Source organism: Protobothrops mucrosquamatus, unplaced genomic scaffold (genome assembly GCF_001527695.2).
Source record: "Protobothrops mucrosquamatus isolate PMUCROS unplaced genomic scaffold, P.Mucros_1.0 scaffold655, whole genome shotgun sequence".
Taxonomy (NCBI): domain Eukaryota; kingdom Metazoa; phylum Chordata; class Lepidosauria; order Squamata; family Viperidae; genus Protobothrops; species Protobothrops mucrosquamatus.
The window spans coordinates 430,446-442,344 of NW_015386944.1; the positions used below are offsets into that span (position 1 = coordinate 430,446).

General features: G+C 57.6%; 1 protein-coding gene across 1 annotated transcript; it reads right to left on the reverse strand.

Annotated features, from left to right (window-relative positions):
* Positions 1-620: 620 nt before the first annotated feature.
* CHKB (choline kinase beta) lies at positions 621-9,071 on the reverse strand. The gene is given in 13 exon segments (XM_015817913.1): positions 621-677; positions 859-940; positions 1,199-1,305; positions 2,839-2,947; positions 3,978-4,065; positions 4,191-4,249; positions 4,589-4,693; positions 4,901-5,034; positions 6,263-6,376; positions 7,045-7,153; positions 8,019-8,113; positions 8,116-8,157; positions 9,051-9,071. Coding segments are annotated over 13 exon segments (1,122 nt in total).
* Positions 9,072-11,899: the final 2,828 nt, after the last annotated feature.

Below are 11,899 nucleotides of genomic sequence, written 5' to 3' on the forward strand. Positions count from 1 at the left end.
ACCCCCAGGCTGCACCCCAGTCTGGAATGGGGAAATGCAGAACCCTCCAAGACCAAGGACGGGAACATACCTGAACGAGGGGGGGGAGGGGGTATCATTGGCATACTGTCAGGTGGGAGCAACCAGGCCCTCAGGTGCAAAGTTCACACGGGGGTCGGGTCGTTCACTTGCCCGTCGCCTACTTCCTGTTGGCCTGGGAGACCCCCTCGCCCAGCGGTTTCATGCAGATGTTCAGCAGGAGAGGGTGAAGCATGGAGCCCGGAGGGCCCCCTCCCCACATGACTGGCTGCAGACATGATATCCTTCCCTTCCGTCCACCTGGACCGCAACCGACTGCTGAGGAAGGCGTTGACCCCCCCTGGAGCACGGCGCCTCCCACCCCTCATCCCCACAGCCGATCCAGAAGGATACTGAGGTTGACCGCATGCGCTTGCAGGAGCCCCCCAAAATTAGGTTCACTGAATAAATCCGGGCATCTCCAAGTGGCCCCGAAGCTCATGTGCAGACAGCGCGTCTTGCAAGAGGGCTTGCAAGAGCCCCCCAATCTTGGTCCTTCAGCCCCACCTGTCCGATATGTTGCCCCAGTCAGGCTGGTCTCCTGGCTGTTGGCCAGCCAACGGTCACTCGCCCCTGGCCTTCTGCTGGAAGTAAGCCTCAAAGCGGCACTGGGCATATTCCTGGCAGGAGGGAAGGCCGAAGTGACCCATGTTTCCTGCCAGACCCACTCTGCTCTGGGAAAAGGGAGGGGCAGCCCAGCGCCCTGAGGCCCCGTGGGATGCCCCTCGCAAGGGCTCTCGGACCAGCAGTCGTGGAACTGGTGGCCCGGGGGGAGGGAGGGAACCAGCCCTCGGCACTCACCAGGTAGCCAAACTCAATGGTGGAGATCTTGGCCTGCAGGATAGACCACAGGCCCCAGAAGAAATGGGAGGCCAAGGTGAACCTGGGAGGGGGGGAGAAGGAGAAAGACTCAGCTGAGGATGGGGGGGGGGGTTCTGCCATTCATGCCCCACAGAGGCAGCCCTTTTCTAGTCAGCAGCACTTCCCAGAGAAATGAGGGGCAGACCGAAGCCTCTTGTAATGCCTCCCCTCACCCTTATAGGGAACAGCCCCAGCTCTCCACCCCAACCCAAGGAAATGCCACTGGCGGCTGCTCCTGCAGCAGTTCTGGCCACCCCCCTCCTCCACCCCCACCACTGACCGGCTGATCTCCAGAAGCATCTTGGCCTCCAGGCGCTCCTGCTCCTCCGGCGAGGGTGGGGCAGCCTTCCCCCCTGTCTCCTCCAGGTAACACCGGATGAAGTGCAGCTGAAGGAAGAGGAGACAGGTGAGGCAAGTCACCTTCGGTTGCTACGGAAATGGAGCCTCCTGCCTGCCCCTAGGCGAAGCGCCTGGGACCCCGTGGACAATTGGTGCCGAAATAAATCCGGGATGGTGAGAGTGGAACTCAACCACAAGGAAGGAAGGAAGGGAGACTCTCTTCACCTGTCCCTGCCAACTCCCAGGCAGAGGCTGCCCAGGGGGTGCTAGGTGCCCAATTGACCCAATTGCAGTCACCTCTGCACCCACCCAGCATCTCACCACAATACGAAAAAGCTGTGGGGACTCTAGGAGGAGTGCAGAGAAGAGCAACAAAGATGACTAAAGGAACTGGAGGCTAAAACATAGAACGGTTGCAGGAATTGGGGAGGTCTAGTTTAATGAAGAGAAGGACCAGGGGTGACAGGATAGCAGCGTTCCAACATCTCAGGGGCTGCCCCAAAGAAGAGGGAGTCAAGCTATTCTCCAAAGCCCCTGAAAAAGGCAGGACAAGAAGCAACGGGTGGAAACTAATCAAGGAGAGAAACAAACCTGCAATTAAGGAGAAACTTCCTGACAGAACAATCAGTCAGTGGAACGGCTTCCCTTCAGAAACTGTGGGCGCTCCATCATTGGAGGCTGGACAGCCGTTTGTGGGAAATGATACAGGGTCTCCTGCTTGAGCAGGGGGTTGGGCTAGAAGACCTCCAAGGCCCCACCCAACTCCTGTTATTCTGTTAACTGCCAAACACACCCTGGGCAAGTTCCACTCATCGAGAACAAGGAAAAACTGGGCACTTGAATTAAGACTCCCACAGTAAAAAGCAGAACTAATCAATAGATCAAATTATAAGCTCCGTAGCTCAAGTTCCAAAAGTCCAGACAAGCTCAGGAGCCCAGCTGAGCTGAAATAACTCAGTTTCCAAAGGCTTCCTAGACACCAGCTCTGCCCAGTCCTGCGGGGTCCTTGCTGGTGCCTGCCAAGCGGGGCCTCTGAGCCGGGGAGGGCAATGAATTCCTGGAGGGACGGGAGCAGGTTAGCAAGGCAGAAAGGCAGGAAGGATGGGTGCTAACTGGGGCAGCCTTGGAATCCTCCGTTCTGCATCTGCTTCGTCAAAACCTCTACGGCCATGTGTGCAACGTGTTTCTTGCTATTAAGACAATCATCTTTTTTTTTTTGAGGATAGAAACCACAAACGGGCAAGAAAGTAACTTGAGGTTTGCTTATTAGGCATATGTGTGCTTTCACCACCTATTACTTATGCACACGTATGACTGTGCTATTTTCTCCTCCTTCCCTGAAATGTATAAATATGTGTGCAGGCTTTAGACTGTAGGAGCCCCTCTTGTTACTTCTCCAATAAATACTCCAGCAGATACTGCAGCGAGGCCCGAGGTTCGGGTCCTGCGTTTGATTCCACAAGGCTCTACGCCAGGGATGGGCAACTGTGGCTGTTCTACGACCTGTGGACTTCAACTCCCAGAATTCCTGAGCCCCCTCCAAGCCAGCCCTCCCCTCCCCACAGGAGCCCAGGCCATTACCTGCTGCTCGGGGCTGGGGTAGTTCTCCGGGCTGGCTTTGTAGAACGGCCACTCGTTGTGGGCGTAGCTGTAGACCCACTCGCAGAAGTGATTGGCGATGTCAAAGCCCCTGCAGGGGAGGAGGAAGAGGAAGAGGAAGAGGAGGAGGCTAAGCACTGGGATTGTTTAGCACACCTCTGTGTTTCTCCATCTACACAACACAGGTAGCCCTCAACTTACAACCAATTGCTCAGCGACTGTTCAGAGTGATAAAGGTCCTACCTTGGAGCAACTTACGAGCTGGATTCAAAGTTCCCAGGGCTGCCCCTCCCTCCCTCCCTCCCTCCCTCCCTCCCTCTGCGGTCCCACGACTGAACTCTGGGCACTCAAGTGACACGGCTGCGTCGAAAGCCGCTTGCAGCATCCCGCAGTCACATGACCGCATTTCGTGACAGTTTTGCGGGAAACCCAGCATTTACTGCACCCGTTGCAAACCACTGATTCGCTTAATGACCGCCGCAAAACAGGTTGTAAATTTGGGTCGGATACATAACCAGTCTCTCTTCCGATTGCCACAGCTTACAACTGTGATGGGGAGGCTCCATTATCGTTGTAAGTTAAGCAACACCCACAACCCATTTCTCTGAATCTGTCACCAGGCGCTAAGCTAATCCTCTGGGCAGCTTCAGAGAATTGCTGCGTTTGTACAACATTTTTAATCAGGTCAGTTAAAGACTTGCCGGAACATCAACACACTAGGCTTGTTTTTAATCTTTGTTCGGGGTTTGTGTGTGTGCCTGTGTGCGTGATAGAGCATGTTATACAAACCCAGACTGTTGGGTTAGTTTCTACCGCAATATAAAAACACATCCAAGAAGCGGGTCACTTCGACAAGCCAGTTAAGGCTATGGTGGAGAGACAGCCGTCATGTTAAAATATAATTGGGCAATTTGTGACCAGCAGCCAGTCCCTCACAAGTGAGGCCAGGCTGGGCCTGTGGGAATTTGGCGAGAGGATTTCACGGAAAGCACGACCGGAGAGCAGAGAAACTTCCTGGAAGAACTCAAATTGCGAATCCTCTCTCGCCCAGCAAAGGCCCCCTCGGTCTGCCCGCTCTCCTGCCCAGGCCACCCAGAGGGCGAGGGGGGCCGCCGGCCTACCGGTAGTTGTAGCTGCTGTACTCAAAGTCGATCAGCATCAGCCGGTCCGTGGAGGAGGCCTCGCGGCCAGCCAGGAGGAGGATGTTCCCTGCGTGGGGAGGGAAGGGGGGGGGAAGGGGAGTTGTCCATCAGACCAGCCAGGACCTCGGGGGGGCTCCTTCTGGGCTCCTGCCAAGGGCCCGGATCCCCTCCCACCCTCTGGGCCCCCCTCACCTTCTTGCACGTCGTTGTGGCAGAAAACCACGGGGGACGGCGTGGCCTCCAGCAGCGTCCTAGGAAAAGAGGAAGCGGGGAAGTGGCTCTGCAGGGCTCCCCCCCTTCTCTCGCTAAGGGAGGGGCGCCACAAGATGAGAGGGCCGCTTGGAGCCACTGGGGGGTGGGGCGGCTTCACGACAGGCCTCCTTTCGATACAAAACTGCCCTTGGGGCGTGAAACCCAGGGGGTCCCAGCCTCTGAAGCCCCCTGCCCTCTGGCAGCACTTTCCCGATCCCATGGGGGGGAAAGGGGGAGTGGCTGCTGCAGAGCCGGCAGGGAAGCGGGCCAAGCAAAGGGTGGCCCAGAGGCCCCGTCTGGAAGCCCCACCGGCGGCCTCTCCCTGGAGATCTGCTCACCTGAGGCTGCGCATTTCGGCCTCCAGGTTGTAGGCCTTGAGCTGGTTCAGCTTGTGCCGCTGGGCCTCCTGGGAAAAGGTGAGCTCGGAGATCTGCTTCAGGTACCTGCCAGGAACGGAGGAGGATGAGGAGAGGCTCCGCTGCCTGGGAGGGGGGGGAGGAGGACGGGGGGAGAGGCCCAAACACCTTCCCAGGCAGCCTCTGGAGTCCTTGGGAGGGGGAGAGGGGCTAGCCCACCTGCCCGGGGAGCGGCCCTTGCCGGCTCCAGCCCCGTCCGCCTCTGCAGCCCAAGGCCCGGCCAGGGCGACCCACCTCTCCATGGTCCCAAACATCCACTTGGGCTCTTTGTTGAAGGGCATCACCATGCCGTGGAAGCGGGCCATCTTCACCGCGATCTCCGCCGAGATGCTGGGCTGTGGCAGGTCCTCCGTGAGCAGCCGGCGGCTCTGCAGATGGAGACACAGGGCAGCCCTGAGGCCACGGGAGGCCTGGAGGGAGCTGGGGCCCCTTCTGCTCACAGTCGTGGGAAAGGGGGGAGGAGAGGAGGCCGCAGAGGGTCACGAAGGCTCTGGGAGACCCCGAGGGTACGTTGATTTATAAGCCCCCCCAAAGTCTCTTGAAACCAGGCCAGGAGAGGGTGGGAGGGAGAGAAATGACACGCATCACAAAAAGCCACAACGAGGCCTGTGTGCTTTGGGCAAAACACAACAGCCCACCGCTTAGATTCCTAAAGTCTCTGAAGGCCCCGCTGTGAGAAATGAGCCTGTTGGTTGCCGTTCTTCTCCTTATACTGCAGATGTTTCTCCAGATGAGGAGCGTCCCTCCTGGCCTGTTTTTATGGCTTTGTGGGGTTTCCTCCCTTACGGGGGGGGGGGGACACCTCGAGACTCAACTGCTCTGAAACTCATTGAATTTGCTACTCAGTGCATTTTGTCATGAAAGTTTTGTCCCGGTACTCATCGTTTGTTTGGCACTCAACGCACAAGCCAGAACTTGTGACTCCCTGCATTATTCCTTATGGGAAAAATTTGTTTGGTACTCATTGTTTTTGTTGCTCATCAGCCCCCGCCCCCCGGAACCAATTAACGATGAGTACCGAGGTACCACTGCACTTTTTAGATTCTAAGTCACCCAGAGCTGCTTGGAGTCGGATGGCCTCTCTAGGATTAATAAAGTAAAAACAAGTAAGATAACTTGCAAAGCAGAGCGGTGTCTGATTTGGACTCAAGTTGAAACTTCTGCCCAACAACATGCGTCTTCTGCAGCAACTCTGGGGACCCCTTGTGTGGGGCTTGTGAGGGGAGCCCTGTCCCACTGCTGGGGGTTGCGGCCTGAGCACCTTAAAGCAAGGATGGGTGCTAACCAGAAGCTGAATTCCGGATCCAGAGGCAGAAGACGCTGGCAGCCCCTCTGCCCACCCACCCCACCATGCTTATCCCCATTTAATTCCTCCCAATTTCCTAAAATGGGATTCCAGGATTCAGAATAACAGAATGACAGAGTGGGAAGGGACCTCGGAGGTCTTCTAGTCCAACCCCTATACCTTTCCAGACAAAGGAGAAAGAGAAAGGGATCCCGGCAGGATCAAAGTGCGCCCGGAGGTGGCATTTGGTGGCAGTGCCAGGCTGCTCTGGAGGCCTGTCCTGCAGGCCAGGGAAGGGGTGGCACACTCACAGGGATGTATTCCTCCAGGCGTCCCTGCGGGAAGATGCCATACAGCCGTGGTCCCAGGGCCCGCTCCGCCAGGATGGCAAACATGACGCTCTCAAGAACCAGTGAGTCGACCCCCTGTGTGCATGAGAGAGAGAGAGAGAGAGAGAGAGAGAGAGAGAGAGAGAGAGAGAGAGAGAGAGAAAATAGAAGAATAAGACTAATAACTTTATTGTCACTTTGAATGTATGCTAATCGGCATACATTAAAATGAAATTTCATTGCATGGAGCTCTCAGAGGGAGATGCGCGAGAAGGCATGAAACCCCTCGTGGCAAATGCAAAGCGAGAACGGCCCTTCTCTCACGGGACTAGAACTCGGGGCCCTGCGTCAACAGGAAAGGCAGGGAGCTGAGGAACCGACAGTCACACGCAGGGCTGCGCAAAACCGAAGACGATTCTCCAGACAGGCTGGAGGGAAAATATCAACTATGGCAAGAAAGGTCATAAAGTGGGGCAAAAACTCACTTAACAACCATCTTGCTTAGCAACGCAAGCTTTGGGCTCAGTTGTGGTCATTAGGTGAGGGCTTTTGAGGGCCCGCTGAGAGGCCATACAAACGTTCTGGAACCAATAAATCAAGCTGCCGCTTTGTGGGGGACCCCTGGCTGAATCAAAAAGGGGGGGGGAATGCCACCCTCCTGCTTTCGACACCATGGACCGGGATCCCCTCTGGCCCTGGGAGCGGACGGGAGGGTCATCCGGGGCCCGGAAGGGAAGTTTCCAGAAGGCCCGGCCGAAGCTCACCTGAAGGATGATTCCGTACACCCGCAGCAGCACCTGGCGCGGCTCGTCCTCGGTGGTCACGACCTGGTCCGGCAGGGAGCACTTGTAGAGCAGGTTGCTCAGCCCTCCGCTGGGGGGGGGAAGCAGCGTCAGACCGGGCAGGAGAGGGTGGGCTAGAGGGGGACGGGACAAGCCCCCCCCCAAGGGACAGGCAGCATCCGACTCCTCTCAGGGAATGCTGGACTAGAAGACCTCCAGGGTCCCTCCCCACTCTGTTACAGGCAGTCCTCGACTTACAAGTTCATTTAGTGACCATTTGAAGTTACAGCAGCACTGACTTACAACCGCTTTTCACACTCGTGACCACTGCGGCATCCCCATGGCATCCCCGATTGGCATTCGGATGCTTGCCAACTGACTCACATTTACGACGGCTGCAGTCAGCATCCCGGGGGTCACGCGATCCCCTTTGCTGACCGTCCCATACGCAAAGTCCAGGGGGAAGCCAGATTCGCTTAACAACCGAGTTACTACCTGGACAGCTGCAGGGTTTTACTTCACAGCTGTGGCAGGAAAGGTCGTAAAACGGGGCAACACTCACTGAGGCTCCGTTGTGGTCGTAAGTCGAGGACTGCCTGGATTTCCCTTACTGCGGTGTGAAAGCGCCCGGTGGCGGCCCCTCCCAGGGCCGGGCAAGCAGACCCCGGGGCCTCGGAGCAGCGCACCCCAACCGCGGGCCCCTGTGGACCTCCACTCCCAGCATCCCCAGCCAGCCACGCCCGGGAGGGTCTCTTTCGCCCTCCGCCCGGCCCGCGCCGCTTCCTCTCCCGGAGCGCCCGGAACGGCCACGGGAGGGAGGGAGGGAAGGAGGGAGCTGCCCGGCGCCCCCTCCCCCACGCCGCGGTCTTTCCTCCGGCGACCCAGTGGCCGGGCGTTCCGCCGGCGGCGCGCCTGCGCGGGGCGGTGACGTCACGGGCGGGGCTCCTCCCCCTCACCTGACGGGGACGATGCCCAGCTGCTCGGGGGCGGCCAGGCGGCGCCAGGCCCCGGCCAGGAACTCGCGGCACCAGAGGAAGGCGCGCAGGCGGGTGGGCGCGGGGACGGCCGGGCAGCCGCGGGGCGAGCGATGGGGCGCTGCGCGGTCCCCCTCCGGCCCGTCTCCCTCCGGCGCCTCCATCGCCGCCCGCTGACCGATGGCCGCCCCGCCCCTCGACCCTACGCCCCGCCCGCCCGCGCTCCCATTGGCCCGCGCCGGCGCCCGCCCACCGGAAGGCGCGTGGCGGTTCGCGCCCAGAGGAGACGGGGCGGGGCAGGGCGGAGGCCGTGGCCAATCGGGAGGCGTGACGTAAGCGAGCGAGGCGCCAATCCGCAGCGGCAGACGCCGGCGAGGGTGAAGGACGACGGAGCGGTTGCGACACGTGGACCGTTGTTTGTGCGAACGCGCCGACGAGGGACTGGTGGTGCGTTCCCTCGAGAATGGGGGCGAGCCGCGTGAAGAGAATTGGAGAAGAGGCGCTGCGGAGGCGATGCGCATCCCCAAGAGGGCGGCTCAGTTAGGGGGGTTGGACTAGAAGACCTCCAGGGTCCCTCCCAGCTCTTTTCTTTCCCCGCCCTGCCGGGCCAACTGCGCAGCCTGCCAGGCCTGCCGCTGAGTCGGCCGGTCGTACCAGCCTCTCCTCCCCACCCCCTCCGCTAGGGGGCGGGGCCTCTTGAAGGGGGCGTGGAGCCAGCCGAGACCTGCACGTGTCTGCTGTATCTGGGGGCTCTGAAGAAACAGAAATCCCCCGGGGGGGTGTGTGGGCTGAGCTCCCGGAGGGGAATCCCCCCAAAGTTCCTGGGCTTCAGTAGAAGGAAATATTTATAGCCCCGGGTTGAACTGGGGGGGGGGGTGTCCTTGGTGCTCTCTGAACTGGGTGGCTTTACTTACAGACGTTTCATGACCCAACTAGGGAACATCATCAGTGATGGAAGGGGGTGGGGGAGAAAGCTGGGGAACATCATCAGTGCTAGAAGGAAGTTTGGCTTGCAGAGAAGAAGAGGACGGACATCCTCAGTGCTAGAAAGGGGAGGGGTTGCTCTCTGTTTATACCCCAAGCAAGGAACTGCCAACTCAAACAAACAAAGATACAATAAATTACAGGCTAATCAAGGAACAACAAAACATGCCCACCAAAACCAACAGGGCAAGCCACTAGTGCAGGGGTTCTCAACCTTGGCAACTTTAAGACTTGTGGACTTCAACTCCCAGAATTCCTCAGCCAGCTTTGCTGGCTGAGGGATTCTGGGAGTTGAAGTCCACAAGTCTTAAAGTTGCCAAGGTTGAGAACCCCTGCACTCGTAGATAAACAGAGAGCAAACTCCCCTCCTAGCCCTGAGGATGTTCCCTAGTTGGGTCGTGAAACGGCTGCAAGGAAACAGCCAAACTCAGAGAGCAGGAGGGACTCCAGAATCCCCCTCCTCTTCTCCCCAATCTCCCTTCTAGCCCTGATGATGTTACCTAGGTGGGCCGTGAAATGTCTGCAAGGAAACAACAACCCAGCTCAGGGAGCAGCAAGGGCCCCACCCTTGGCTTCTCTTGATCTCGGGTTGTCTTGTAGATGCCAGCAAATGTGGAGATCAAGGCCCGGGTGCAGGATCTGGCCCAACTGATCAGCAGGGCGGAGCAGCTGAGTGGATCCCCTGGCTCTCTCCTACTTCAGACAGACACCTTCTTTCCTGTTCCCCACGGACGGCTGAAGGTTCGCGACTTCCGAGTGAGTAAACCAGCCAGCCAAGCAGAAGGGGGGGGGGGCTCAGTTTGCTCCCCCCATTTTGCCCCTTAAGGGAATCTCCGGTTTTTAAATTTGACCTTCATATTTCGTACGTTTCTGACTGTGGTTCCAGCTCGCATCATTCTCGGCAAGCACAGCTCTAGAATGATCTGGCTGGGATTTTGCAAGTACATTTGATGAACTTAATGTTTTTTGTGTTGTAAGCTGCCCAGAGTCGCTTTGGAAACGATGGGTGGCAAGTTTCATAATAAATGTAAATAAAATAATAAAGCTTATCAGCTTCTCTCAAGTTCCACCTCAAACCACCAGCCCCTCCTTAAATTACAGTCTACCCGGCCAGTTTCCATAAAACAAGATTAATTTGCTTATTTTGCTTGGTAGGGATAGTCTGATCCTGAGCGAGGCGGACTGTGGATGACCGGTTTTTTTCTTCACAGGATGGCCGTGGACAGCTGGTGTTTTATGACCGGCCAAACTCCACAGCCCCCAAGCTCTCTCATTTCACCGTCTCTCCCACCGATGACCCCGGAGGACTTGTGGTAACGCCTCATGGACTGGGAAGGGCTGCTTGCTGTGGGAATGGCCCGGGGGGGGGGGCTGGTGTGGGGGGGGGCAAGGCTTTTGGTGGGACGGAACAGTCATTCTGGAGGGGAGCAGGACTCGTCTCTGCTTCCAGCATCCACGTGGATATTTGAGGTGCTTTTCCAGGTCAGCCAATTCCCAACATTCAACCCCAAAATACATTGTGTAAGGCCAGTTCCACACGTGGTGGGGCAGCCGGCAGCCCTCTAAAGCTTGGAAGGGCCCATGGGTCTCCCCATGGAAAGCCGGGTCAGAAGGTCATCCTGTGTACTTGTTCCCTCCTGGAGATGGTCAGAGGAAGCTAGGTCAGCCCAGGCAGGGTCCACCTCACCTGCTTTATCCACTTTCCTCCAGGGCCGACCACGTGCTCCAGGCACGTGCATCAGCCACTGAGGCATCTGGGTGTTTTCTCCCGCTTTCCCTCATCTCCCACTCTCTATGGAGATTCTCCTCCATCCAGGTCATGGTTGTCCCAAAGGTGCTTTGCAGAGGGCAACTGGACGTTCTTCGTTTTTTCCTTGAAAATGTTTCACTCCTCATCTAAGAAGCTTCTTCAGTTCTGGAGACGTTCTTCAGAACCGAAGAAGCTTCTTGGATGAGAGAGAAGCAAAGCAGAAATCACCTTTATCTCCCACGGCAGCTCATCTGCTCCCGGGGATTCCTTGGGCTTCGTGTCCCCGGAAGGAGAGAGAAGGGGCCTTGAGGTCTCATAGAAGGGGGACTGGGACGTGCAATTCATTGTTTGACCGCTAGTTGGTAAATTGGCGTAAAGCCATGCTGGAGCCGTTGTGGCGCAGTGGTTAGAATGCAGTATTGCAGCGTAGTTCTGCCGACTGCTAGGAGTTCGATCCTGGCCGGCTCAAGGTGGACTCAGCCTTCCATCCTTCCGAGGTCGGTAAAATGAGGACCCAGATTGTTCAGGGGGCAACAGGCTGACATTTGTGAACTGCTTAGAGAGGGGCTGTAAAGAATTATGAAGCAGTATATAAGTTCAAATGCTACTGCTATTCTGCCTGCGTTTTTCCCCACACAGGAAGCCTTGTCTCAGGCGCTTGGAAAGCAAGGAGTGGTGAAGAAGGAGCGCCGTCTTTACAGGGTGGGCCAGACCCGTGTCCACGTGGATCGGGTGGAAGGACTGGGTGACTTTGTGGAGCTGGAGGTGAGGAGCAGCGCTTGGAAGCCTTTCCGTTCCGTGACTGAGCCCCAGAGCAAGCGGGGTTCACCTAGTGGGGTTTGCAGCAGTTGGTCCCCGGATCTCTCCACCAGGGAGAGGAGAGGAGCAAAGGCAGGAGATCTGGTAGCCGCAGGGAGATCGGTGCAGGAATGGGGGGGGGGGAATACGGGGACAGTCTTGTCCTCGGGGAGAATCGAGAGTCCAGGACAGGACTGTGAGGCCAAACAGTTGCTGACAGGCAGACAGGCTGACTCACTCTTCTCACTTTCCTTGGCTGCTGGAAATTCTGCCGCAGGTTCAATTCCACTTTCAATCAATCAGAGTAGAGCTGGAAGGGACTTTGGAGGTC